This window comes from Saccostrea echinata, unplaced genomic scaffold (assembly GCF_033153115.1).
Source record: "Saccostrea echinata isolate AGI-Se365-2 ecotype Australia unplaced genomic scaffold, CSIRO_AGI_Sech_v1 ptg000029l, whole genome shotgun sequence".
In the NCBI taxonomy this organism is placed as follows: Eukaryota; Metazoa; Mollusca; class Bivalvia; order Ostreida; family Ostreidae; genus Saccostrea; species Saccostrea echinata.
This window is the reverse complement of record NW_026889778.1, coordinates 4,227,522-4,252,083: the sequence shown is the minus strand read 5'-3', so window position 1 is coordinate 4,252,083 and position 24,562 is coordinate 4,227,522. Positions and strand designations below refer to the sequence as shown.

Genomic DNA, 24,562 nt, shown 5'->3' with positions numbered 1-24,562 from the left:
TTTAACGAATGAAAATCGTTATCACCGCGTAATAAAATTACAGAAAACTTATGGTTAAACAGTTTCATTAAACACGACAATAAACCACTATATCTAAAAAACTGGGCAAGAAGTGGTGTTCTATACGTAAAAGATCTGTTTACAACAGAAGGTATGAAAGATATTACGGATGTAAAAGAGATCATTGAATCAAAAAGTAATTACTTATGTGAATATCTAATAATGAAAAAAGCAATTAAAAAGCTAAATATAGATTACTGTAATGTAAAAAACACTAATATACAAAAACCCTATTTTTATTTTCAAGGAAAAAGTAGAAAACCAGAATTTGAAAAATCAGGATTTTATTATAAAATTCTACTTTCTAAAAAGAAGCAAAAGCCAATAATGGAAACGAAGTGGTCAAAAGAATTCAATATAACAAATGGTCAATGGAAAAATATTTATACAGCTAAGATATTAAATGTATTTGATAAACAGATAGCAGAATTCAATTTTAAACTTTTACATAATCAGCTGAACTGTAATTATAATGTAAGTAAATGGAATAAAGAGGTGGGGAAAAATTGTACAAGTTGTGGACAAGTAGAATATATTGAACATTTAATTTTAGAATGTTCGGATTCAAAAAGATTATGGGAAAAAATATCAAAAATATTGAAATTAAATATATCCTGGAAAAATATTGTTGTAGGATTTTTTAATGAGTTTAACGAAACAACAAAAATTTTTAATAATGTCATATCAATTGTAGGTTACAAAATATACAAGTATAAAATGAAATGTAGATTACAAAATGAAAATGTAAATGCACATGCAATGTTATCTTTTTTAAAATCATCATTATATCAGTATTATTTAGTAGCAAAGGATGCAAAAAGTGTTCAATTAAATTACCACCTTTTAAAAAAGTTAGCTGACCAAATATGATTTTCTTTGTGTATGTATTTTGAGAAGTATATAAATTAAGATATTTCATCTATGATACTTATTTTATTTATAAAAAATATTGTACAATGATATATAAGCATATGTATAGAAATGAAATGTCAGCAATGATATGTATACGTACATGTAATTTTTTTTCTCATTTAATGTATATTATTTTGTAAATTAAATATTATAATAAAAATACCGATCCAGGGAGCTCCTGGCACCCCAGGTGAGGTATATACAGAGGGCTTCTGCGGAAGTTTTGCCTCAATATTTTGTTGTATGTTATTGAAAATAAATATATCATTTAATTAAAAAAAAAAAAAAAAAAAAAAAAAAAAAAAAGTATTTTTAGGATGTTCGTTGATAAATGTGATCCTTTTGTGTACTTGTGTGTGATAACCTGTATATATTTAGAAAATGTTTATTTTGTGTGTATGTAAATATTATTATGTGTATGTGTGAATTTATTTCAGTTAAATAAATCACAAGTAAAATAAATACTTATTGAAAGAAATACGAATCAGTCTGCTTTATATTTAGATCTTTCGACACGGGTGACTTGTTTTGATTTCTTATTGGTTATCTTGTTCTGTAAGTTCATTCCCGTGCTGGTTGTTTCCCGGGCGAGGCAGATTTTAAAGTTCATTCAGATTTTCTTTATTTAGTCAACTTAGAGTTTGGGTCTTTGGATTTAAGGTTTGTTTTATTAGTATTCTTGTTTTTACTTAGTATATATTAATTTGCCTATATTTCATTTAATAACCAATCGAATACGTATGAATGGCGAGAACGTGTATTGCGTGAGAGCGCAGTCAATCAAAACTTTTAAATATAGTCTAATGTTATGTTGCTTAAATTACAACTTTAATATTTGCATTTTTATCGTAATTCAGATTATTATTTTCATAGTCTTAAATGAGAGAACGACAGAGTGAGCAGGATTAAATAATCTCGTTAAAGTTTCACAACACCTTTATTTTAGTAATGGAGTAAAATTATTTACACAGAATATAAAATTATAAATCCTAATATATTTATTATACAGGGAAACATGCAATTATTCATCGCCTTGAAGTATTTTTACGTTTTGACCTTTACACCTCATGTGAGATAAGGGTATATGTGTGTTTATTATTTGCATGAAATTGAGTTTCATGTTATTTTCTCTGTTTATACATTTATTTCAGTTCTGGTTACTGAAAGTTAAATTTATTAATTTTTTTGGTTTATAATTCATAATTTCTAAATCGGAAGTATGTAATGATTTCTTTTCATTTTTTGTAAGGGTAATATTTTCCTATAGTATTATCAGTAATTTTATATTATTCCTGGATAAAGTAATTAATTATAAAAATTATGTGAAACGAAAGTTCAGTGTAATATATTACGACCAGAGATATAATTTTAAATTGACTTGTTAATATTTGTTTATGCCATGCATTGATTTTAATATTTTTTGTTACAGGGTTTATTTATGTTGAATATGTAAAAAATAAATCCTCCAAAAGAACCCAAGAAATCCTTGTTTATTGGGGAAAACCATGTGTATTACGTCATCGCTTTTTTGTTAATCAATAAAATGTTGAACTGAAACATCATGGTGTTAGAAGTGAAGCTCTCCAAAAGGAAACACCACGACACATGACTACTAGACAGTATCGGGATGTATTCCTTACGACGTGTGAGAAAGCATAGCCAAGATATCGGGTATAGTAGCATAGCCCCGATAATCTTTGTATTTTCCTACTTTCGCTCGTTGAAGTTAACGTCCCAGCATCACACGTGTTTGGCACGCCGCCATTTTTTCTACCCCCAGAACAGGTCCAGTCCAAAGACTATTTCTACCTACGTAGCTATTAATAGCTACGTAGGTATTTAAAGCTACCCAAAGTAGCTATTTTTACCTACTTTTTGCATTATTTGCATTGTTTGGCCAAATGGCCGAACGGCGCAACATGGTGAGTACCAAATTTCTTGATACGGTGACACGCTGATGATGAATACAACAAAATTTTGGCCAAAAAATGATTACTTCGTAAAATTACAATTTTGCATAGTAATGAAACGAAATGATAGTCTACATAGGTCTACCCCTCTTTACTATAAAATCAACGTTGATTTCGTCATCTACAAACTTGCATGGGGAGCGCCTATGGTCAAACAGGCCATCTTAGAAAAGAAAAACTACACATAAAACATAGAGAGTCACAGAGACAGAATCGCTTGGGTAGTGGTCGGTCTTCAAAATACATGCAGTTACATGTACCTAATGATGGTCAGCGCGTGTGTATCAGAATGCACTAAACATGGCATCGATTAGAACGGCCAAGGTCTGTATTTACAGAAAAACAAAGTGGCGGGTCTTGAAATAACATGCAGTTATCTAGGCTGTTGCTCAGCGCGTGTGTATAAAAATACATTTTACATGGCATAGATTAGATCAGCCAAGGCGTGGATCCAAGAATTTACAGAAAAATGAAATCAAAGTAAATACTCGCATTAAAAGTTTAAATACATCTGTTGTGAATTGATGTCGAAAATTTTACCTTTATGTGTACCTTAGTCATTCAATAACTTGATGCCATTTTTAAAATATTTTTTTTAAACAAACAGCGAATGTTATATCCAAGGAAAAAAAACAGAACTTGAAATAAAAACACAAGTTAAGCAGAGACAAAAATATTTCTGATTTAAGAAACTACAGGCAAATGGAAGAAAGGTTATAATCATTGTGAGTTTTCACGCATTTCTGCACTATTCTTTTTTTTCTTTTTTTGTTCTATAAAAAATAAACGTCAGAAATACAATATTGTTACCTCTGTATAAAAGACGCAATATCTTTACCCGGCGGGTATTTTGAGAATTTATAATTAAAGCACCTGCAATCATTCTCTTTTTGTAATTTTCAATTGCATTATTGGTTAATGACAAATAAGCTATCAAATCACTTCTCTTATTCTTGAAATAAATCCAACATTATTATATAAAATGAATGTTTCCGTGAACAACCTAAATATCAGGGTTGGTAAATCAGATAATTTGTAAATGCCTAATTTTAGCTTATAACGTTTAAATTTTATTACTGACCTTTATTTAAATGCATGTGAGGGTTATTTCGGGAAGACTGGCTATATAGTGAGATAGTGAGACCCCCCCCCCCCCCCGGAAGATCGACTGGCAATAGCAGGCCCGTAGGAAACAATTTCACTTTGAGGGGGGCACAACCATATATTTTCAGTTGGGGGAGGGGCACTATGAACTACCAAAATGCCTTGACAAGCAAAATAAACAAACAAAAAAAGGTCATCAGACATTATCATTAAGGGGGCACAAGCATATAGCAGCTATGTTTTCTATAGTATTATATATATCGGCAAAATTATTGGGGGGGGGGGGGAGGGACACGGCCTCCCGTGCCCCCGGTTCCTACGGCCATGTATAGAGTGAGACTTCTCCCGGGGAAGTCTCACTATATAGCCAGTCTCTCCCCCCTTTTGTAGACTTCCCCTCAAATGTAGTTTCCGGAATATTTTTTCATTGTAAAACAATATTTTTCTATACAAACGTTTTCAGTATATGAATAAAAGTTCTCCGTTAATTAATAATTAAACATCTTAATAGCCTTTTAACAGTTTGTTAGCCAAAAATAATTTGGGGATGACATACATGTATGTACATGTATTGATGTGAGGTAACTGAATGAAAAATGTACGTATGTACGTTATTGTTACAAGTATACATCTTTCTTTAATATACTGTATTTATTGCATTCTCCATGCAGGTTAACATAGGCAAATTCCAAGAGTCCACGAGTAATGATCCCTTAAATGTTAAATGTATTTCTTTTGATAAGAATCATTTTGGAACAATTTAATAATTAATGTGCAGGATAAATTTTTAATGTGCACTTTTATATTTATTAATTTGAAAATATGTATACATGTATCTATTTTATAAGATCATTATCAAAATGTAAGTATATATACATCGTCGATGTAAATAAAATAGTACTGAACATGGAAGGGGGAAGTCTCACTATGGTCGTTTAGGTGGGAAGGCTCACTATATAGTAATTCCCCCCGTGGGGGGGAGTCTTACTATATATAGCCAGACTTCCGGGGGGAAGTCTCACTATATGACATTGGACTAATTCAAGTTAGCGCTTTAAACTTTTTGCCTGTTGTCCGAGTAAGCTGCTGTGAAAAAAAGTCAATAGGAACGCTCAGTTTTTACCCATCTTCTTGTATAACAATTGTTTACAAATTTTACGAATACTGCTTACTGCTTAGTGGTTACATTTTTTAAACACATATACAAAAAATATTTGAGATTACTGTTGCAAATTTTCACTGAAAGGCATCTTTCCTCCCCCTTCCCCGCGTTTTTGTTGCAGTATATTTGTAACCCCCCCCCCCCCCGCAATGTTTTTTTCGAAAAAGTCAAAAAGTTTAAATCATCTCTTCCCATCCACGAAATAAGAATTTCAAGTTTGAACACCCCCTTTTTTCCTTATCAAAGATTATTCAGGTAAGTTATATATTTTTTCTGACTACCCCCTCCTTTTTTTTTTGAAAAAAAATTCTTCTGCCTTTAATAGGTGAGAAAAAAAAAAGTTACATTCTACTGTTTATTCTGTGCCCCCCCTTTTTTTGAAAAAAAGTTCCTCTGCCTGTAATAGCTGATGAAAAAATGTTATGTTCCACTGTTTATCCTGTGACATTAATGAAGCCAAAAAGATGACATTTCGATCAGGCTTTCTGGAAAGCCAAACTTGTCTTTCATAAGAATATCCTATTCGTTTAAACCTCCGATGCTGAAGAGTTTCAGCAATAGTCTGCTTCAAATACTTCGTTCTACTACTATTTCATATAGAAATGAACCATAGTACGAAGTATTTGAAGCAGACTGTTGCTGGAACTCTTCAGCATCGGAGGTTTAAACGAATAGGATATTCCTATGAAAGATAAATAACTTTATATTTTGTTGGATTTAAACCTTTTAAAGGTAAGAAACGAAAGTTTTATAGTGATAGAGACTTAAAAGGATGTCCAAAGGAAAAAGTTGAAGCGGGCAGCTAATTCATTTCAACCCGTATTGATTGAAACAAGCGGTCGAAGTCGGGGCAAGAAAACCCGAGTCACTTCGTGTGACACTGTACTGAGATTCGTAGGGACACCAGACCAAAATTTTTAGTCCCTACGAATCTCGCTGAGATTACAATACTGACAGTGATGGGTAAAAATTGTTTTCAAATTTATGAAAATTTGCCACTCAGTGTTCAAGTCAGAGAGGATATTGATAAAATTCTAGAAGTATTAGATGGTAACTTCATGCCAAACAAATATGATCTACGAATGGTATATCTTTAACACGACAGACCAGATGCCTAATGAATCGTTTGATGATTACTTGTGCCGACTACGAGAACTTGCTAAGACATGTTAGTTTGGCGACATTATGGACCAAATGATTCGTGATGGATAGTATTGGGAACTAAGGACCAAAGTGTTCGTGGAATTGCTCGGAGAATCCAAGCTCACCCTTAACAGTGCCATAGACATGTGTAGGACTATTGGGAGAACTATCTGTCAGCTTAAGAAACTACAAGGATAGAGTGACACTAATAATAATACAGCTCAAGTCAACTATGCAGCAAGAGGAAATAAGAAGCACATGAAAGAAATAAAGCAGCAGAAAAAAAATCTTCATCAAAGTCACCAAAATACCCATACAAAGGAGATATTAAATGTATTACAAATACTGTGGTGTAAAGCATGCAAGAGGAAGATACAAGTGTCCTGCTTATGGAAAGATTTGCAACAAGTGCAAAAAGAAAAATCATTTCTCTTCAGTGTGTCAAAGTGCTAACAAGACTGTTCTACAACTTGATGAAACTGATGACAGTAGTGATTGTGATTGTTACACAGTGAAGACAACACGTGGTAAACAGTGGTGTGCAAAAGTCAACATGGTGATCGACGATGCAACTCATCAAGATGTAATCTATCAACTGGACTCTGGATCAACATGTAACATTCTTGGATTTCGGCAATACTGCATTCTTACCCAAAATGGTTGTCTGCCATTGAACCAACCAGCAAGGCTCTACGACTCTATGGTGGAACGTCAAAGCTTGAGCCCTTAGGTACTGTTTTTGACATTACCTGCTCAGTACAAAACAATACAGAATGTCTGAACTTTATGTGGTAGATACAGATCAAACCGCACTGCTCTCGGCTGAAGCATGTGAAAGGTTAGGACTGTTAACTGTGAATATTGTGAACAGTGTTGATACATCAGCTAAGAATAGTTTTGAACCACTAACGCGCAGTCAGCTGTTGAACATATACCATGATGTATTCGAGGGCCTAGGATCTTTCCCAGGCAAGTACAAGATTGAAATTGATCCGTCTGTCAATCCAGTTCAGCATCAACCCAGAGAAGTTCATCAGGCCATGAAGCAGGAAATTCACACAAAGTTGAAGGATCTTGAGAAAGAGGTGGGATCAAGAAAGTTACGACCCCAAGAGGTAGTATGCTAACTGTGAAAAAAACCTGGTAAGCTACGCATATGCATTGATCCCAGAGACTTAAACAAAGTTATCAAGTGATCGCACTACATCATGCCTACCCTTGAGGACATATTACCAAATCTTGCCAATGCAAAAGTATTCTTTGTTTCTCGATGCAAAAGAAGGACTCTGGCACATCAAATTTGTTTGTTTGTTTATTGTTTAACGTCCCTCTCGAGAATTTTTCACTCATATGGAGACGCCACCACTTGTCGATGAAGAGCTGCAAATTTTGACCTATATTCGGCACTCAGGGCCATTGAGCAGTGAGGGATCTTTTTCGTGCCAGCACCTACTGCGACACGGGACCTCGGGTGGGATATGAACCCGCGATGTAAGGATCAACTCCGCGACTCTGGAGCAAACGCTCTAACCGCTGCGCCAAGCGGGCAACCATCAAATTAGATGAATCTAGCAGTCAAATATATTGGCAGTTTACTTACCACAGATGGCATCCGCCCTGATCCAGACAAAGTTAGCGCCATTACAAATATGAAAAGAATCGAAAATGTAAAAGCAGTGCAACGTTTTATTGGTCTAGCAACATACTTGCCACACCTATTAGAAACATGCGAACCTTTGCGACGTTTCACAGACAAAGGAGCCATTTGGTCTTGGCAGTCGCAGCAGGAAGAAGAATTTCGGAGTGTCAAACGTATCATAAGTCTTCAACCCTTAATCAAATACTATAATGTCCATCAGGCGGTCACAATTCAGTATGATGGAAGTGAAGTTTGCCTAGGAGCCACATTGCTGCAAAGTTGACAACCAATTGCCTATACCTCTCGTGCACTAACTAAAACTAAACAGTGTTATGCACAGATAGAAAAAGAGTGTCTTGCAATTGTTTTTGCATGTGAGAGATCTGACCATTACATATATGTTAAGGATTGCATTGCAGTACAGTCAGACCACAAGCCTCTTGAAACGATCTTCTGGAAACCTCTCTTGTCAGCTCCAAAACGACTCCAGCGAATGTTACTGCGCCTTCAGAAATACAACCTAGATGTTGTTTATACCAGAGGGAAAGAGTTGTTCATCGTAGAAATCTTATCTCGTGCGACTCCAGAGTATCATGGACAGCACACTTCTAGACTCGCTGAGGAAATAGCATACATTCAACAAGCAGAGTTGGTTAGAAGTCACAGACTCAAGACTGAATCAGTTTCAAGACTTGACAAACAAGGATGAGAATCTCCAGTCATTAAAGACGGTGCTTCTTTCAGGATGGTCTGATACTAAAGAAGATGCTCCTATTCCAATACGACTATATTGGAATGTCAGAGACTCTCTCACAATACAAGATGGTATTATTTACCACAGCAGCCACGTTGTCATTCCAAAAGTTCTTCAACCGGAAATGTTACGCCGCACTCATTCCAGCCATTTAGGAATTGAGGCTTGTCTTTACAAAGCTAGGGACTCACTGTATTGGCCTCTCGTGAATGAGGAGATAAAGGATTTTGTCAGCAAGTGAAGCAAATGCATCACATTTCAACGTAATCAACAGAAAGAACCATTAATGACACATGACGTCCCAGACCAGCCATGGTCAAAACTTTGAATTGACATCTTTACTCTAAAAACTGAAGATTACCTTGTCACAGTTGACTATTACTCAGATTTCTTTGAGCTCATCCTCCTTCCAGACACCACAGAAGCCACAGTAATTAACTGTTCGAAACAACATTTTGCACGTCATGGAACGCCAGATGTTGTAGTTACAGACAATGGTCCACAGTCCATTTTTATGTGATTGGGAGTTTCAGCATCTTACTTCTTCTGCCTATTATAGTTAGTCCAATGGGAAAACAGAGGCAACTGTGAAAATAGCTAATAACATTGTGCGCAAGTCTTAGAAAAATGGAGATGATTTGTTGGAGAGCATCCGTGATTGGAGGAACACCCCAACTGTTGACATGGCCAGCAGTCCATCACAGCGTCTTATGTCACGAAGAACTCGGCATTCATTACCATTGTCACAGGAAAGATGTAATAGATTAATTGAAGTTCAAGAGATAAAAGGCTAAGTTTTACTATGACAAAAGTGCTAAAGAACTTCCAGAACTTGAAATTGGCCAACCGATTACGATGAAACCTAATACAGACCCAGAAAAGAAATGGAGATCAACAACAAACAATATCGCCAAAACCTTCGAGCAACAAATGAATCTTATTTTGTCAATTTGCAGTCGTTTCCAGAATACGATGATGCCTTTGATCTATGCACCGTCAGTCACAATTGAAAAATCCGAAGTGAAAGACCTTAAAGTTGCTAAAATTCCAACTCTGCGAAAGCCTTGTGAACCAAACACTGTTACCACAAATCCAATAAGCCGTCGAACAAGTTCACGCGTACCCAAAATTCCAAAGAAACAAAGGCCATGTTCTGTGAATAGTTTACTCAAAGTATAATTTCTGTTTTGCAGTTATTTTATTGATCTCTTGTAAATGCAAGAAATTTCATGTCAGAATGTATGTTGTACTTCAGTTTTTTATTTTTTTGATTCAGAAATAATCATGCTTTATGTTTAAAGAGTTGTTTACATAGCAGAAACATTTTCATTAATATTGTCTTAATTCAATTTTGTAAATTAATTTTAAATGTAATTGTCATTCATTATCAAAGGAAGAATGTAATTGTCATTCATTATCAAAGGAAGGGAAATATTAGGATATACATTGATTATTCTGACCCTTCTGTGTACTTGTGTATTACGTCATCGCTTTTGTGTTAATAAAATGTTGAAATGAAACAATTATGATTGAAAACTGTTACATGCATAATAAATTTCGAGAGAAAAGAATCAGTTCATGATCTTGTCTTTCAGACTAAAATTCATTTTATTATATGTGAATATTGAAAACACCACAATCGATTCTCAATTGCTTGAACTAATTTATTTTTAAACTAATTTTTTTCTTAAACAATATTTCCTGCAAATCCATAAGAATCTAGATATCGATACCCAAATACAGTCAGACCAAACGGAGAGCCTGTTATGGTAGTTATGTTCAGTACACCAGGAGGGACTTCCATGGTAAAGAAGGATCCCAGCATTCCTTCATTCATAACATTTCTGCCTTCAAAGAGAATCTTTTCTTGTTGTAATACTTGCCCATTCAATCGAAGATCAGCTTTGAATCTTAAGGCGATCAGAATCGTTATGTAATTGGTCGAGTATCCTTCAGGAATCGGGATTATATACTGGCTCTTATACTGACTTGTATCTGGAATCGTAACCATGTATGGAGAACCATTGTTCTTATTTCCTTTTACCAAACTTGTGACAAAGACGCGGGGACTTGCGAGAAAGACGTATGCTGTTTCATTCGCTCTTAAGGTAAATTCAAACGGTACTCTGGGAATTAGTTTCATTGAATGTACAGAGTAACCTACAATAATAGCCCCTCTTGTGGGCACTGACTCTTCGGTCATTATGCTCAAGCGCGTTACGTCACTTGTGAAATCAGCTGATACACAGTATGAGTTACCAAAGTGTGATATAGGAGTCATTTGTTCCATTAAATGACTACATCTTATTGATTCTGGAAACATGTTGCATCTGTTTCCAGAAAACACTGCGACAGGTTTCGAAGCCTCTACTAAGGTTCCCGTGAGATCGGCGCTATGCTCCAGTTGCAGAGTCTCCAAATCGTTCAAGGATATTTCGAAGGTGTCTGAATCGCTGTAGTTTTTTCCGTTTATGGTAAGAGGCCTTGCATTATTGTCCAGTTTAAAGTTTATCTTAACTAATGTTTCGTCCTCTAATGCAACTATACCAAATACACTGGCGTAGATTGGGTGCATTTCATCACGAGGTTCAGTAGACATAACTAAATACCGAGTGTCGAGTTTTTCTACCGGGAAAATAAGAGAACCGTCATTGGATTGTAAATAGTTATTGTCGAAGAGAACCACAGTAATAGGCTGTGTTGAGCGAATCTTTACGGCTTTTGCTTCCTTTTGGAAGGACATACTTTGCATTTCAGGAGGCAGAGTAACTTTCAGTTGAGTGGTAAAGAAAAAGGTTCGGTCAATGGCGGACTTCAGTGACGGCTCCATATTGTTTGAAGTTGAGATTTCTACGGTTGCTGAGGTATTCGTTGTCATGTAAATCAGTGAAGATTCATTGGATGCATAATAGTGATTCAACATGATCATCAATGCGTACTCGTGATTAAAATCACCTTCAAAACCTATAAAAAGAGGAACATTTTCCCATCAAAGTAATGAATACTCAAAATAATATAAATTATAATGAAAGTTGAAGAAAAACATGAATACAAGAGGAGAAAGGTCTAGATACTTTGTAGAGTAGAAGAAGGAGATGTCGAAGGTAAGTATATTTGGTGTAAGCCAATTACAAAATTTGTAAGTTTTTTGAAAAATTTATTAAACTATCGTGATTGTATAGATTTTAAATGCTAGTTTCTGAAATCTCATCAGAATTGACCAATACACTGGTTGTAGCAAAAGTTTTAAAGATCCGTCTCAAATATTTAAAAAGAGCATAGAACTAAAACTTCAAAAGTAATAATTAAGGTGAGGTCCAAAAAAATTAGAGTCCAAAATGATAATCCAAAGAGTATTCCAAAGAGAGTCAATAGATGCCTAATGAATGGTCGAAAGAAAGAAGAATAGAAATAATAATTACATGTATGTTATGAATATAGTCCAAGTTTAAAATGTTCAGAGAAAATGTCCATTCTAAACCCTATAGGTTTACATTTGATATAAAAATATACATATATCAAATCGTACTGATGTTTTTACAGAAAATAATTTTTCTCTCCTGTTTTTTTTTCCATTTTTACCTCACCTGAGCCGTAAGCTCCAATTTGGAGCCGTACTCTAAATTCATTTTTGTCCATATCATAACCCCCTGGGGTAGGATGGGGCCACCACAGGGGGTCGAAGTTTTACATAGAAATATAAAGGAAATGTCTTTAAAAATATTCTTCTCGAGAACAGCAAAGTTATGATTAGTCATATTATCCATGTAATAGAAGTATCCTCAGTTAGTGTAGATTAAAGTTTGTTCAAATCATGTCCCCTTGGGGTATTGCAGTTCCACAATACGGGGTCAAAGTTTACCATAGGAATATATAGGAAATACTTTAAAAAATCTTCTTTTCAAGAACAGCTAAGCCGTTATTAGTCATATTAAAACAGAAGTGTATCCTCTGGTAGTGTAGATTCAAGTTTGTTCCAATCATGACTCCCGGGGGTAGGGCAGGGCCACAACAGGAGGCCAGAGTTTACCATTAGAATATATAGGAAATATTTTTAAAAATCTTCTTCTCAAGAACAGTTAAGCCATTAGTAGTCATATTAATACAGAAGTGTCCTCAGGTAGTGTAGATTCAAGCTTGTTCAAAACATGACCCCTGGGGGTAGGGGGGGGGGGCAACAGCAGTAGATCAAAGTTTTACATAGGAATATATAGGTGTAATGGTTAAGGGCTATGTGAGTAAAACGCATTGAAGACTTCAAATAGTGGAATGACCTGACAACCCTTGAAATGGACTAGCCAAACCAAAGGGTATATAAGGCAAAGCTTTGGGAAAGTCAGGCATTCAGGAGCTACCTGAAGAAGTTGGATGTTGAATCAGCAATAAAGAAGATAAGGTATTCCATCCATAATAGCAAAGATTTAGTGAGCTTGAATACATAACAGATGTGTAGGTGTTGAATTCTCAGTAGATTTAGACATATTTCCCATTTAATATTATTTGCATTTAAGGATGTGATGTGTCATAAGATATGACCTTTAATTTTGGTAAGAGTTATCTAGATATGACCTTGAATTTTGGTAAGAGTTATCTCCCTCTGTTTTTAATTGATAAAAAAAAATCAATTTTTAAAAACTTATCTGGTAAAAAAAAAATCATTTTCAGTTGTTATTCTATTTCTAATGTGTTTTAATGTATCTTTCCTCCACAGTATTTATTGATATTCTTATTATTTGAATTTTTATTTTTAAAAAAAATCGCTCGTCCCCATAACTTCAATGCAATCTTTGTTAATTAATTACTGCTTAGTTATTTACATTTTTGAAACTTTCTCTTGGTAAATCCTTTTTCTGCTGTACAATGCTTTAAATTAATATCAGAGTATTATGTATGTTATGGACATTTAAGGATAGAGGATGGAAAACCTTAAGGTAAGAGCAAAATAAAGTATAAAAATTATAAACACCACTGGGAAGTATCCTAGGGATTTGTTGTTAAGTTCTGGGTGTAGTAAATCTGAAGAAGATTGAGACACCTGGTTCTTATCTAACAATGGGAACTTAGGGGAGAAACATGGTGCAAGTAATACCTTACCCACACCCAATCTCTAGACAAGAGAAAATTTTAAGTACTGTGTGAAATACCCTCAGACAGAGCTGCCTTAATAATCATTCCAATAATTAATTCAGACAGAGTAAAAAGAAAATTTATATATCCCTAGTAAGAATCTGATCATACACGTTACATAGGAAATATCTTTAAAATCTTCTTCTCAAGAACAACTAAGCCATTATTAGTCATATTTATACAGAAGCAACCTTAGGTATAGTAGAATCAAGTTTGTTCAAATTATGACCCCCAGAGGTTGGGGGGGGGGGGTACAACATAATATTTACATAAGGATATATAGGAATCATCTTGAAAAAATCTTCTGCTTTAGAACAGAAAAGCCATGATTAATCATATTATTATAGAAGCATCATCTGGTAGTATAGATTCAAATTTTGTTCAGGGTGGGTAGGGTGGGGCAACATTGAATGATTAGAGTTTAACATAGGAATACATGGGGGAAAATCTTTAAAATTCTGAAACAGCAAAGCCATGTTTAGTAATATTGATATGGAAGCATGCTGAGGTAGTGTAAATTTAAGTTTGCGCCCCCCTTTCTCATTGTTCAATACCGAACTGATTTCTGCTTCTTCTTTCTGCTTCTTTCTAGCCAATGTTCTAAGGTGAGCGATGTGGTCCATGGGCATCTTGTTTAATTAAAGATATATTTTCTTTCTTTTTTGTGTAAAGTGCATGTTTTATTTCATCTCGACTAAAAGAGGAATAAAGATGAATACTTGATTATATCCACAAAACCATAATCTCATGAGTGAAATAATGAGGATGGAATGACGTAAATTCCGTTGCATTAGGGTAATATCTTGTTTTATAATTATCAAAAAATCTAAATAGGATCAAAATAAAACTCTACATAAAGATGCCAACAATACCTACGAGTACAATTCTCTCCTGTCCACCCTGTGTTACACGTGCACGTGTATGAGGTATCTGTATCTTGGCAAGTTCCTCCATTTTGACACGGCATAAACTGACATGCAGGAATTTTTACTGAAAAAGAATAGAAAAAACGATTCCTTTATCTTTATGATTGTTCCACAGAATCCTCTTTCCTTATAGGTATTTTCCTTGTTCTTCAATTCCCAATATTATTAAAAGAAGGTTTATATATATATAAAAAATGAATTTTAAAAGGAATAACTGTCTAATTTTTTGGCTTATGATGTGATCAAGCAAATGGCTTACGTGGTAATTTGTATAAACGCCGGATTATCATGCAAGCCAATTGTTTGATCATCATCATAAAGTAAAAAAAAATCTGACAGTTATTCCTCATATTAACATGCTCTTGATTCAGTAAATGCACGTGCTCCAAGCCCCGCCTATTTTTCTGTGTGTGTGTGTGTCTCTCTCTCTCCCGCCCCGCACGTGATTTTTACGCCACGCCTATCGATGAATCCTTAGCTTTATGTAGAAATCAAGTATTTTTATCATTTGTAGTTTTATATCAGACAAACAAATTTGAAAATGTAAATATATGATCATAATATTACAAAAAGTGAAGTCCCATAGTGGAGAATACGACGCACAAAATTTATACAACCTGGTATATTTGAATCCCATGATTGAAAAATGCGTCATATTAAACTCTAGAACTAAAATAATCAAAGTTATATTCTTTTCCGACCCTCTGTACAATACTCTTGTAAGGCAAAGCAAAGACACATCAGTTGTACAGTTATCATTTAGGTACTCATGTGCAACTTATTGAACACCTAAAAATCATGACCATTTCCCTGCCTTATTCATTTCTCATATATTCTTTGGGGAGAAAAAAAAAAAAAAAAAAAAAAAAAAACAAACAAACAAAAAAAAACAAACAAACAAAAAAAAAAAAAAACAAAAAAAAAAAAAAAAAACAACAAACAAACAAAAAAAAAAAAACAAACAAACAAACAAACAAAAAAAAAAAAAAAAAACGATATTGAATTTTGTTTGATATATGGTGACATGCTTCATAATTCTGACACATAATCAGAGAATTTTTGTGATTTTACATGCCCTGTAATTCGTTGTAACATTCATGTTGGCGGAAAACTGTACAATTTAATATAGGGTCCAGTCAGCTTTGTTTCTATTTTGGAAGGGTTTTATATGAATGACAGAGTAATACAGTTTAAATTCTAAGGTATTTTATGAGATTTGTTTTAAATTTGTGGGGAAGAACACGCCCCTCCCAAATTCCCTATCCTTAGTCAGGAAAGATGTTTCAAAAATTAACATGACATTGCAGATTTGATGGAGAACAAAACTAGGATACTGAAACGCAAGAGAAACGCAACAAGCAACATTCTACATACATTTGAATTTTTTATCTAATGATTTAAAAAAAAAATGAATACAGTAATGTAAAACTCAACTTAAAAACATCAGAGGTGTCATAAAAATATCAAATGATTATCTGTTAACTTTGGAAAGTAACACTTGACTGTTTAAACAACCCCATCCCGGCCATTCAATTACAGCGTACAAGACTGTCATGCACAACAATTGCAGCTTAATTTCTACGATGCAGTAGGTTCATCAATCTCCAGATCTGAGCGAAAGAAATATTCTTTGCCATTTTTAAATGCCTGTTTTTCAGATGATGAGGTCGGATTTTCTCTAGCCTAGCGCAGTGTAGCAACCCTTGGACTTCCGGTCCAAGGGCTGTCATTCATACTAATGATATGTAAGAGCCTGTTGAGGCGTCATATAGTGCATACTTGCATCTGCAACTCTCCAACATCTTTATTTTGAGATTTTCCAGCTAGAGCAATGGAAATGAGTACTTAAGTCATTTTCAGGAAATCTTGGCATCGTTTACGGAAAAGAGAGAAAAATTTATTTGTCGGAATATTGCTGCATTACTTATGATAAACAGACATAAACCCTTAAAACCCCATAATATTGCCCAATGTTTTGTTAAACATGCAATTTTTGATTTCTGTAAAGCGGACTCAAACTTAACTTCCGGTAATGGTATGAAAATCATTCAACTGTTAAATTACTGACATTTACAAAGTTGAAGCCATACGGAAATACCAACAATACTTACTAGTACAATTCTGTCCTGTCCACCCTGTGTTACACGTGCACGTGTATGAAATGTCCGTATCGGTGCACGTTCCTCCGTTCTGACAGGGCATAGACTGACACTCAGACTTTTTATCTATCATTAATAGGATAATTTGTATAAATATCTTTTAAAGTTTTAGCATGGGATAAGTGTAAACCTTAGATGAAAACATAAACATTTCTTTGAACATCCTTAAATAATAATTCGATAATTTTATTATAAAAATGCAGAGAGAATAAAAATAAATTACCAAATGATGCATGTATTTTGAGCACTTTACTAACAAAAAAAATATATGCAAAGAGATATGAGTTTTGGAAATACATGTACTAGTAATTTTTAATCTAAAATTACAAAAACTTGAATGATAAAAACTCTATGCTATTTATAGCCTCAGTTTACTTGGTTGCCCTTATTATGCTGGTATTTTAAGCATACTAATTTGGTTTTATAGCATCCCAATTCTGTCAACCAAAACCTTTAGGAAACGTCATCTTTAATCAACCTGTACTGATGATGAAATTCCAAGGTCTAATACTAACAGTAGAAAATTTGATTCAACAGAACATTAATAGGCACATGTGAGAACGGAACGTGTGACTCTATCAATAATTTTAAGCTTTCATGAAGTACAAAATGATTTTTTGAAAGTATGCATAGTAAAATATATAGTCAGTATTATACTTTTATTAAAATATCTCTCAGATGCATATATGTTGCTCACTTGTCTGTTAAAAAAATATTAGTTGGACGACCATACAGATAATTTCCGACCAGTGATGTACAGAGCTCTCCATTTTTAACTATGCGCTGATCTAGAGTGTTTTTTTTTGGTGGGGGGGGGGAGGGTCCGGACCACTCCTGGAATTTGATGAACCCCCTAATTTGGTAGGAAGCGAAGGAAAACTGCTTTACCTCCACACACAAAATAGGTTTGTTACGTTTGAGGACGGAATTTATATTTTTTTTGTTTCATTATTTATTTTATTTATTTATTTATTTATTTTTTTGCTTGTCAACAAATTTCTTGGTTGGAATTTTTTTAATGGTATGCCCCCTTTCTGAATCCGCGCCTGTGGAGGATATCTTTTGAGTAAGATCCCAATTACTATTCCTTAAGTAGATTTACATTTAACATTTAGAGACTTAAACAATGAAACTTCAGATGAATGTATTTGGATATGTCGCATAATCTCCAAAACACCTTAAGCTGTTGATTTTTATTTGTATAGGACTAGAAAAAAAAAAATAGTTCGCTACTAGACCTAATGACTTAGACTTCTTACGAATTAGAATATTTATTTTGTACGTATAAAATGTGGGACCATTACAGGTGTTCTCTAATTCTCTACCCCCAAATGAAACCGATTCCTTTTAAGCTTTGTTAAATGACTCAAAAAAATTCTTACAAATTTTTGCGTATCAGATGTGGAAAATTACACATTCGTAATCATAGGAATATTAGCAAATCATCATTTATTCCATGTGCCTGAGCATACTTTCATCCTTTATGAATGATTTTTTTGTAGCACACACGCAGTTTTGTTTTGAAATATTTTCAATGATTACCGAAAAGTATTCTAAAACTCAAAACACTTATATCAAAACACCATGATAGAGTATGGACACACATTATATACATGCAATTTCATTAGTAAAATGGTCATGATTGAAAACTTACATGCCCAACAATTATCGAGAGAAAAGATTCGGTTCATGTTCTAGAATTCATTACGTTTGAAAATAAATAATGAAAAGACATTAATGAATTTTCAGTTGCTTGAACTACTTTATTCTTAAACAAAATTTCCCGCAAATCCATAGGAATCTAGATACCGGTAACCAAAGACAAGCAAACCAAACGGAGAGCCGATGTTGTAGCTAGGTTCAATACACCAGGCGAAACTTCAACCGTAAGAATCGATCTGAAACGCCCATCATTCAGAATATTTGCCTTCTCAAAGAGAATCTTTGTCTGTTCTATAGCTTATCCATTCAGTCGAAGATCAGATTTGAAACTTTAGTTTGGTAGTATTTTAATCAGTTATAAATGTAAATTAAAAAGGTCTCATTTTTAAATAAACTATTGGGATAAAAACATGGGTTGTTTTTTGATCCAATATACAATAAAGGCCTACGTGATTAATTGGGTTTTGAACACGTAACCAAGCCCTATTTAATCCTAATATTTGCTTAAAAATGTCTGGCTCTAGCGTATAAAATGTGTTGCTACGTCACAATGACTTGCCCCAAAAATGTTTTAATCCGCCTCATTTTGTACAATTGTACAATCCTCTGTAGCAGATTCTTTGATCTTGAATGATAATAAAAAAAAAATGTAGAATGCACAATCCATACCTAACTTTTGACGACAATCTGTTCCTGTCCAACGAGGTGGACATCTACAGTAGCGTGAAGAGTCCGGTTTGATACACAGCTTTCCTTTGTAACAGATTCTCCGATTCCGAATGCAAAAATCACCTCCTTTACCTGTTGTATATTACAATTGTGTTAATTATGACGTCACGGTGCTTATAGATGTCGTACAGATTTAAAAATAATGGGTAAATAATAGGTTTAATCATTACATATACAATCTCTTCCATGTAAACTGACTTTTGACCTTCTAGTTTACCTCTGCATATTTGCTCTTGCAAATGTTTTTCCTTAAATAACATCGTTTGGTGCAATGCGTATTTAACCTTGTATAAAGATAAGTTCGTCACATGACCACAAATTCATTGTTTTGTCATAAACGATCAACATAATTTCAAAATAACGTAATAAGTAGACGACATGTTTAACATATTCAATTTATACCGGTGAGGTTTGAAAAAATAAACCATTTCATGGGTTTAAAATTATAGTACGCTAATATTTGAAATAAATCAGTCATAAATGTAATTAAAAAAAAATTAGGTAAACTATTGAGATATAAACATGGGTTGGTATGCGATCAAATTTACCATAAATGCTTAAGGGATTAATTGGGTTTTGAACACTTAACCAACCCTTATTTATATCCCAATAAATGTTTAAAAATTAAATGTTATACGTCTGGATCTAGCGTGTAAAATATATTGCTACGTCATAATGGCTTGCGTTAAAACGTTTTAATCCGCCCAATTCTGTATAATTTGAATTTATTGTTCACGGGCAACTATCAAATTATTTATCATTTTACAGAAAAAAATATTAAACTATAAATCTATAGTTCCCTTATTTATACTGCGAAGCTTAGGTTGGAAGAATTTAAACCTATGCTGGATTGGAAAAAAAAATCAGTAGGACGTTTTGTGGATTAAAACAGTGTTTAAGGACTCTGTAATCAATTCAAGTATTTGTTTCATTATATTTTACTTCTATAATAATTATATTATATATGATCATGAATTCTTTCCATTTATTTTCCCCATTTGAAAAGCAACAACAATTTCATCGACAATACGTTGCCTTCAAACAGAATGGCAGGTGTCCTATGTCGACCAGTGCAGTATTTTCAACTTCATTCCATTACAAGTATTTTTAAGTCCAAAAAATAATTTTTCGTTGATGTAAAAAGGGACCTTTAGTGAGTCATATTTTTTCAGTATTCGATTTCTAGCGTTACCCTTCTTTCTCCATGGATTCTTCGCTAATATGACAGAGATCACCAGAAAAACCTGGAAAAAGAATGAACAGTGAAGATGCTCAATTAAAACCATAGTTTAGGCAACGTTTTCCATGTACATTTTTTTTTCTCATATATTCAATAATAAAATAGTAGTATTTTTCATAACTAAGCTAATATGTCTCAAGGAAACTTGAATGATTAAAACACTGTGTAATATCTATCATTATGATTTTTTAAAAAAAAATATCTCTCTGATACCTTGATGTGAATTAACAATTTTGGAACATTGTTTCTTTTAAATTCCATATATTATAACAAATTGAAAAAGAAATGTATTAAAAAACAACTCACCACAAATAGGCGCAGAAACATCTTTTTAGAAGTGTATGTTGCTCAAGAATAGCGTTAATGTTTTACTTTTATAATCACCAGCAAAATTCTAATTGGTAAATACGTTGCACAGCTGTATTAAACCAAAATAAGCCACGAACCCTTTCATTATCATATTTATTATTTTGCTGAATACGAAAAAAGAAAATTTCAATAATAAATAGAGAAAGACAATTAATGAATAATGTGCATAAAATTGTTTTACTTATTGTTTATACCACACAGCGCAGGGTTTAAACCATTTTCAAAATGCTTTTCCTCAAAATTTTCAACTCGATAAAAATGAGATTTAAAACGCCACCCCTTCTACGGTTTTATCTTGATTTCAATATAAGTTAGTACAAATTTGGGAAACAGCAAAAACATGCAATTAATGTGAAAAAGATTAAAACAAAGTTTAAGATCTAATTTTTCTTCTAGTTTTATACAAAAAATAAATATGAACATAACGAACAGTAATCAATCTCAAACGTCCATTGAAACAATACAGATTTGGAGCAGGGAAAACAGGGACCTCTAAAAAATATCAGAAGTTGGATCAGGTACCATGGAGGAGTTAACATCCCCTGCCGATCGGTCACACCCACCGTGTGCTCCTTGTCATGATCGAAAAAAAAAAACAGAAAAATCCGTAGACAATACAGCGTGTAAATAATGGTCTAACAATTAGTATGAAAAACGTCAGTCAGCATTTGATTTAATGATAGGATGTCAATAAAAATAAATAATTGTCAGTGGGAGAGGGTTTAAGGGGGGCCACCACCCCTCCCCAAATTTGTCAAATCTATAAGATAAATCATTCTTTCATCTATCAAAATATGTAAGATTTTGAAAAAAAGTAAATATAAGTTTTATTTCTGCATTCTGCCAAGGCAGAGCTTCTTTGGCTTGATTCTTATGTTTTTTTCCAACAGACCTTAAACAATTAGTTGTTTTATAAGTTCTTATCATGAATAATGGTATTATTATAAGACTTCAGGTTTGCAGTACTACATCTCTAGAATGGTGGTATAAAACGCGGTGTATAAAACGATGCAATGATTTTACTTATGCTGACAAACCGGACGATAATTTAGCAAGCAGTTACGAGCGTACCTATCGAGTACCCGATTAATCGGACAGTTTTTTCATTACACTTCTAACGTCCTTGCTAGCGATAGATACTCAATATTCAATTCACTTTACTGATATAAAATCGGCATTTCTTTTAAAATATTTCCGGACTTTTGTTATCTGGGACAGCATCTTGTTAAATCAGGTTATGAATAAAGTAATAATTTATTTAGATCTTCAAATCTTGTATACCTTTTGATAATCTAAACCATTGATCAGATAAACCGCGAAAACAAATCGATCGTATTTGTGTAACTTTAGATCGGGACTAACGGTAAATAAAACTGATTACATGTAACTATACATTTAAAATCAAAACAACGTTTCTCTTCTACCTTATTTAATTAATAAAATGTCTATAACCGGGTAGCGGTTTAACTAATCGATACTCGCATCGTTCGACGGTAAACCTGTTTTCCGGGTCCTCGTTGATATCACTATTTTTGGTGCATTATGCGCTCCATATAAATACTGAAGATCCGTAGTCGCTATTTTGTAAATGTTCATCCAACCGAAAATGTCCATTTGTAGTATACAAAAAAAATCGACAATATTTTACACAGCTTGTATTTATGAATTCATCCTATTAAGCTTTAATCAAAATATCATCTGCTGAATATAAATTACAGATTAGAATCAAAAACAACTTCTTTCTCGTTAATAACGTACACATTTTATGCTATAGTCCTTTTCTAAATGTGACTGAAATGTTTGACAATATATAAATATAACTAGCAAGTAGCCATTTTACCAAGTGTTTACGAAATTGTTTACGGTTTTCTCGAGCCAAAGAGCCGATAAAGAATTGTAAAGAATACAGCGCCGAAAAAGAATTGTAAAGACTATAGGGCACAAACACACCAAACATGATGACGTCACAATGGTCAATATAAACTAGATGTTTCTAAAACAGATACTTCATCTGCTATCTGTATTTGTGACGCCATAATGAGGACGAGGCAACAATGCCTTGTATTAAAAGCTATTGGGTATTAGAAATTAGAATTTTTTTTATAGAGGATATTCAATGATTTGTGGTTGGATATTGAATTTATTTCACGAATGGTACAAAATTTTTTTTACGTTTCACGAGTGCGAAGCATAAATGAAAATATTTAAAAAAAAAGTCCTGTTTATTACATTTTCTTTGATTTTTTTCCCTTTGCATCTGTCTATTCGAGTACAGAGTGTCATAGCTGTAACGTGATAGTTGAGCGGTTGAAACGTCATAGCTTAGCATTTGTGAGATTTAAAACATCGTTCACAACAGTTTTAGTCCTTGTCCGTATGGGTTACTTAATATTTATACCTTATAACAAACCAGTATTTTATTTTACAATACTGTCCGTGAAGGAAAGGACAATCGAGAGTTTTGCCACACCTCTGATATTCTCTCACACTCTGACAGAATATTACTTTCGTATTCTTTCTCGGTATGATAGAAAAATATATTTATTCAATTGATAAAATACACTATGTCACAGTTGAAAATATATTTCAATTTTTTTTTCATTTTCTGATAAAAAACGTAACATATCCTTTTGATTCGGAAGAAATTCTAGTTATATAGATTTCAGAGGAAAATAACGACCAAGTACTTTTTTCTCTGTTAAATTGCCTTCTCTAAGGTATATATATCTAGTGAGTGACCTCATCAAAAAGCCATTTTTTTTTTATAGATTTGCTCTTCTCACTTACACGCAATTGAAAAGATATTTCTTAACGGTTTAAAACCTGTATGTAATAGGAAAATCAACTTGAAACCATTGTGAATTGAGTTACATCTAATTTTTCTGCATTTGAGCTTTGTCTATGTCTTTTCAATACTACTCTGATTGTTCATTTCTCCAATCGGTTTTTCAAAATGTCCCTGGGTAATGCTTATTATTATACAGTCTAATTATAATCCTTATACAATCTATACAAGCACAAACGGTTACTAAAAGTCACTGGATTTGAGGCCCTATTCACTGGAGGATAGGGATTTGAAAATGCAATTGTGACGTTGATATCTTTGTTTCTTCAAGTTGTTTGTCAAAAGCTTGCCTCGTTTTAGAAATAGTTCGTACGTGAAGCATGCTCCTGCGTATGGAATTAACTGAGAGATATAAACCCCATATGCAGCGTCTCTATATGAGTGATGAATTCTCGAGAGGGACGTTAAGCAATGAACAAACAAACAAGCAAACCCCATATGCAGGTGATAAGGGTATATATTTATGCATAAGTAAGGGAAGTTGAAGATGGAAAAGTTGAAGTTGAAGAATGTTTCCAATCTTATAAACAATAATTTTATAAGATCATGTGGTCAAGTTTGAACCGTTTGAATACCTGGGAAAGAAAAAAAACCCATAAAATTTATTATCAGGTTTTTCTGAAACAAATTTACTCTTTGCTATCCAAAGCAAATTATTTTCATTTGAAACTACAAAGGGGGGTTATACAATTGTTATTTTTTACAACATACATGTATAAACTTTTTGAATGCTATCTTTCTTTACAAGTACATCGTCACGG

General features: G+C 33.5%; 1 protein-coding gene across 1 annotated transcript; it reads right to left on the bottom strand.

Moving 5' to 3' along the window:
• Positions 1-10,431: 10,431 nt before the first annotated feature.
• On the bottom strand, positions 10,432-14,853 carry LOC133194383 (IgGFc-binding protein-like). Its single transcript, XM_061330347.1, has 2 exons — positions 14,748-14,853; positions 10,432-11,708 (listed from the first exon to the last, which is right to left on the bottom strand). Exons 1-2 carry the CDS (start codon positions 14,836-14,838, stop codon positions 10,432-10,434), a joined length of 1,368 nt encoding a protein of 455 aa, XP_061186331.1. The 5' UTR covers positions 14,839-14,853.
• Between the last annotated feature and the right edge of the window lie 9,709 nt (positions 14,854-24,562).

Excerpts from the sequence above, each read along its gene's own strand:
- LOC133194383 (XM_061330347.1), bottom strand. The coding sequence starts at position 14,838 with ATGCCGTGTCAAAATGGAGGAACTTGCCAAGATACAGATACCTCATAC. Across the intron at positions 11,709-14,747 it reads GACAGGAGAGAATTGTACTC|GTTTTGAAGGTGATTTTAAT; the intron begins GTAGGTATTGTT and ends CTCTTTTTATAG.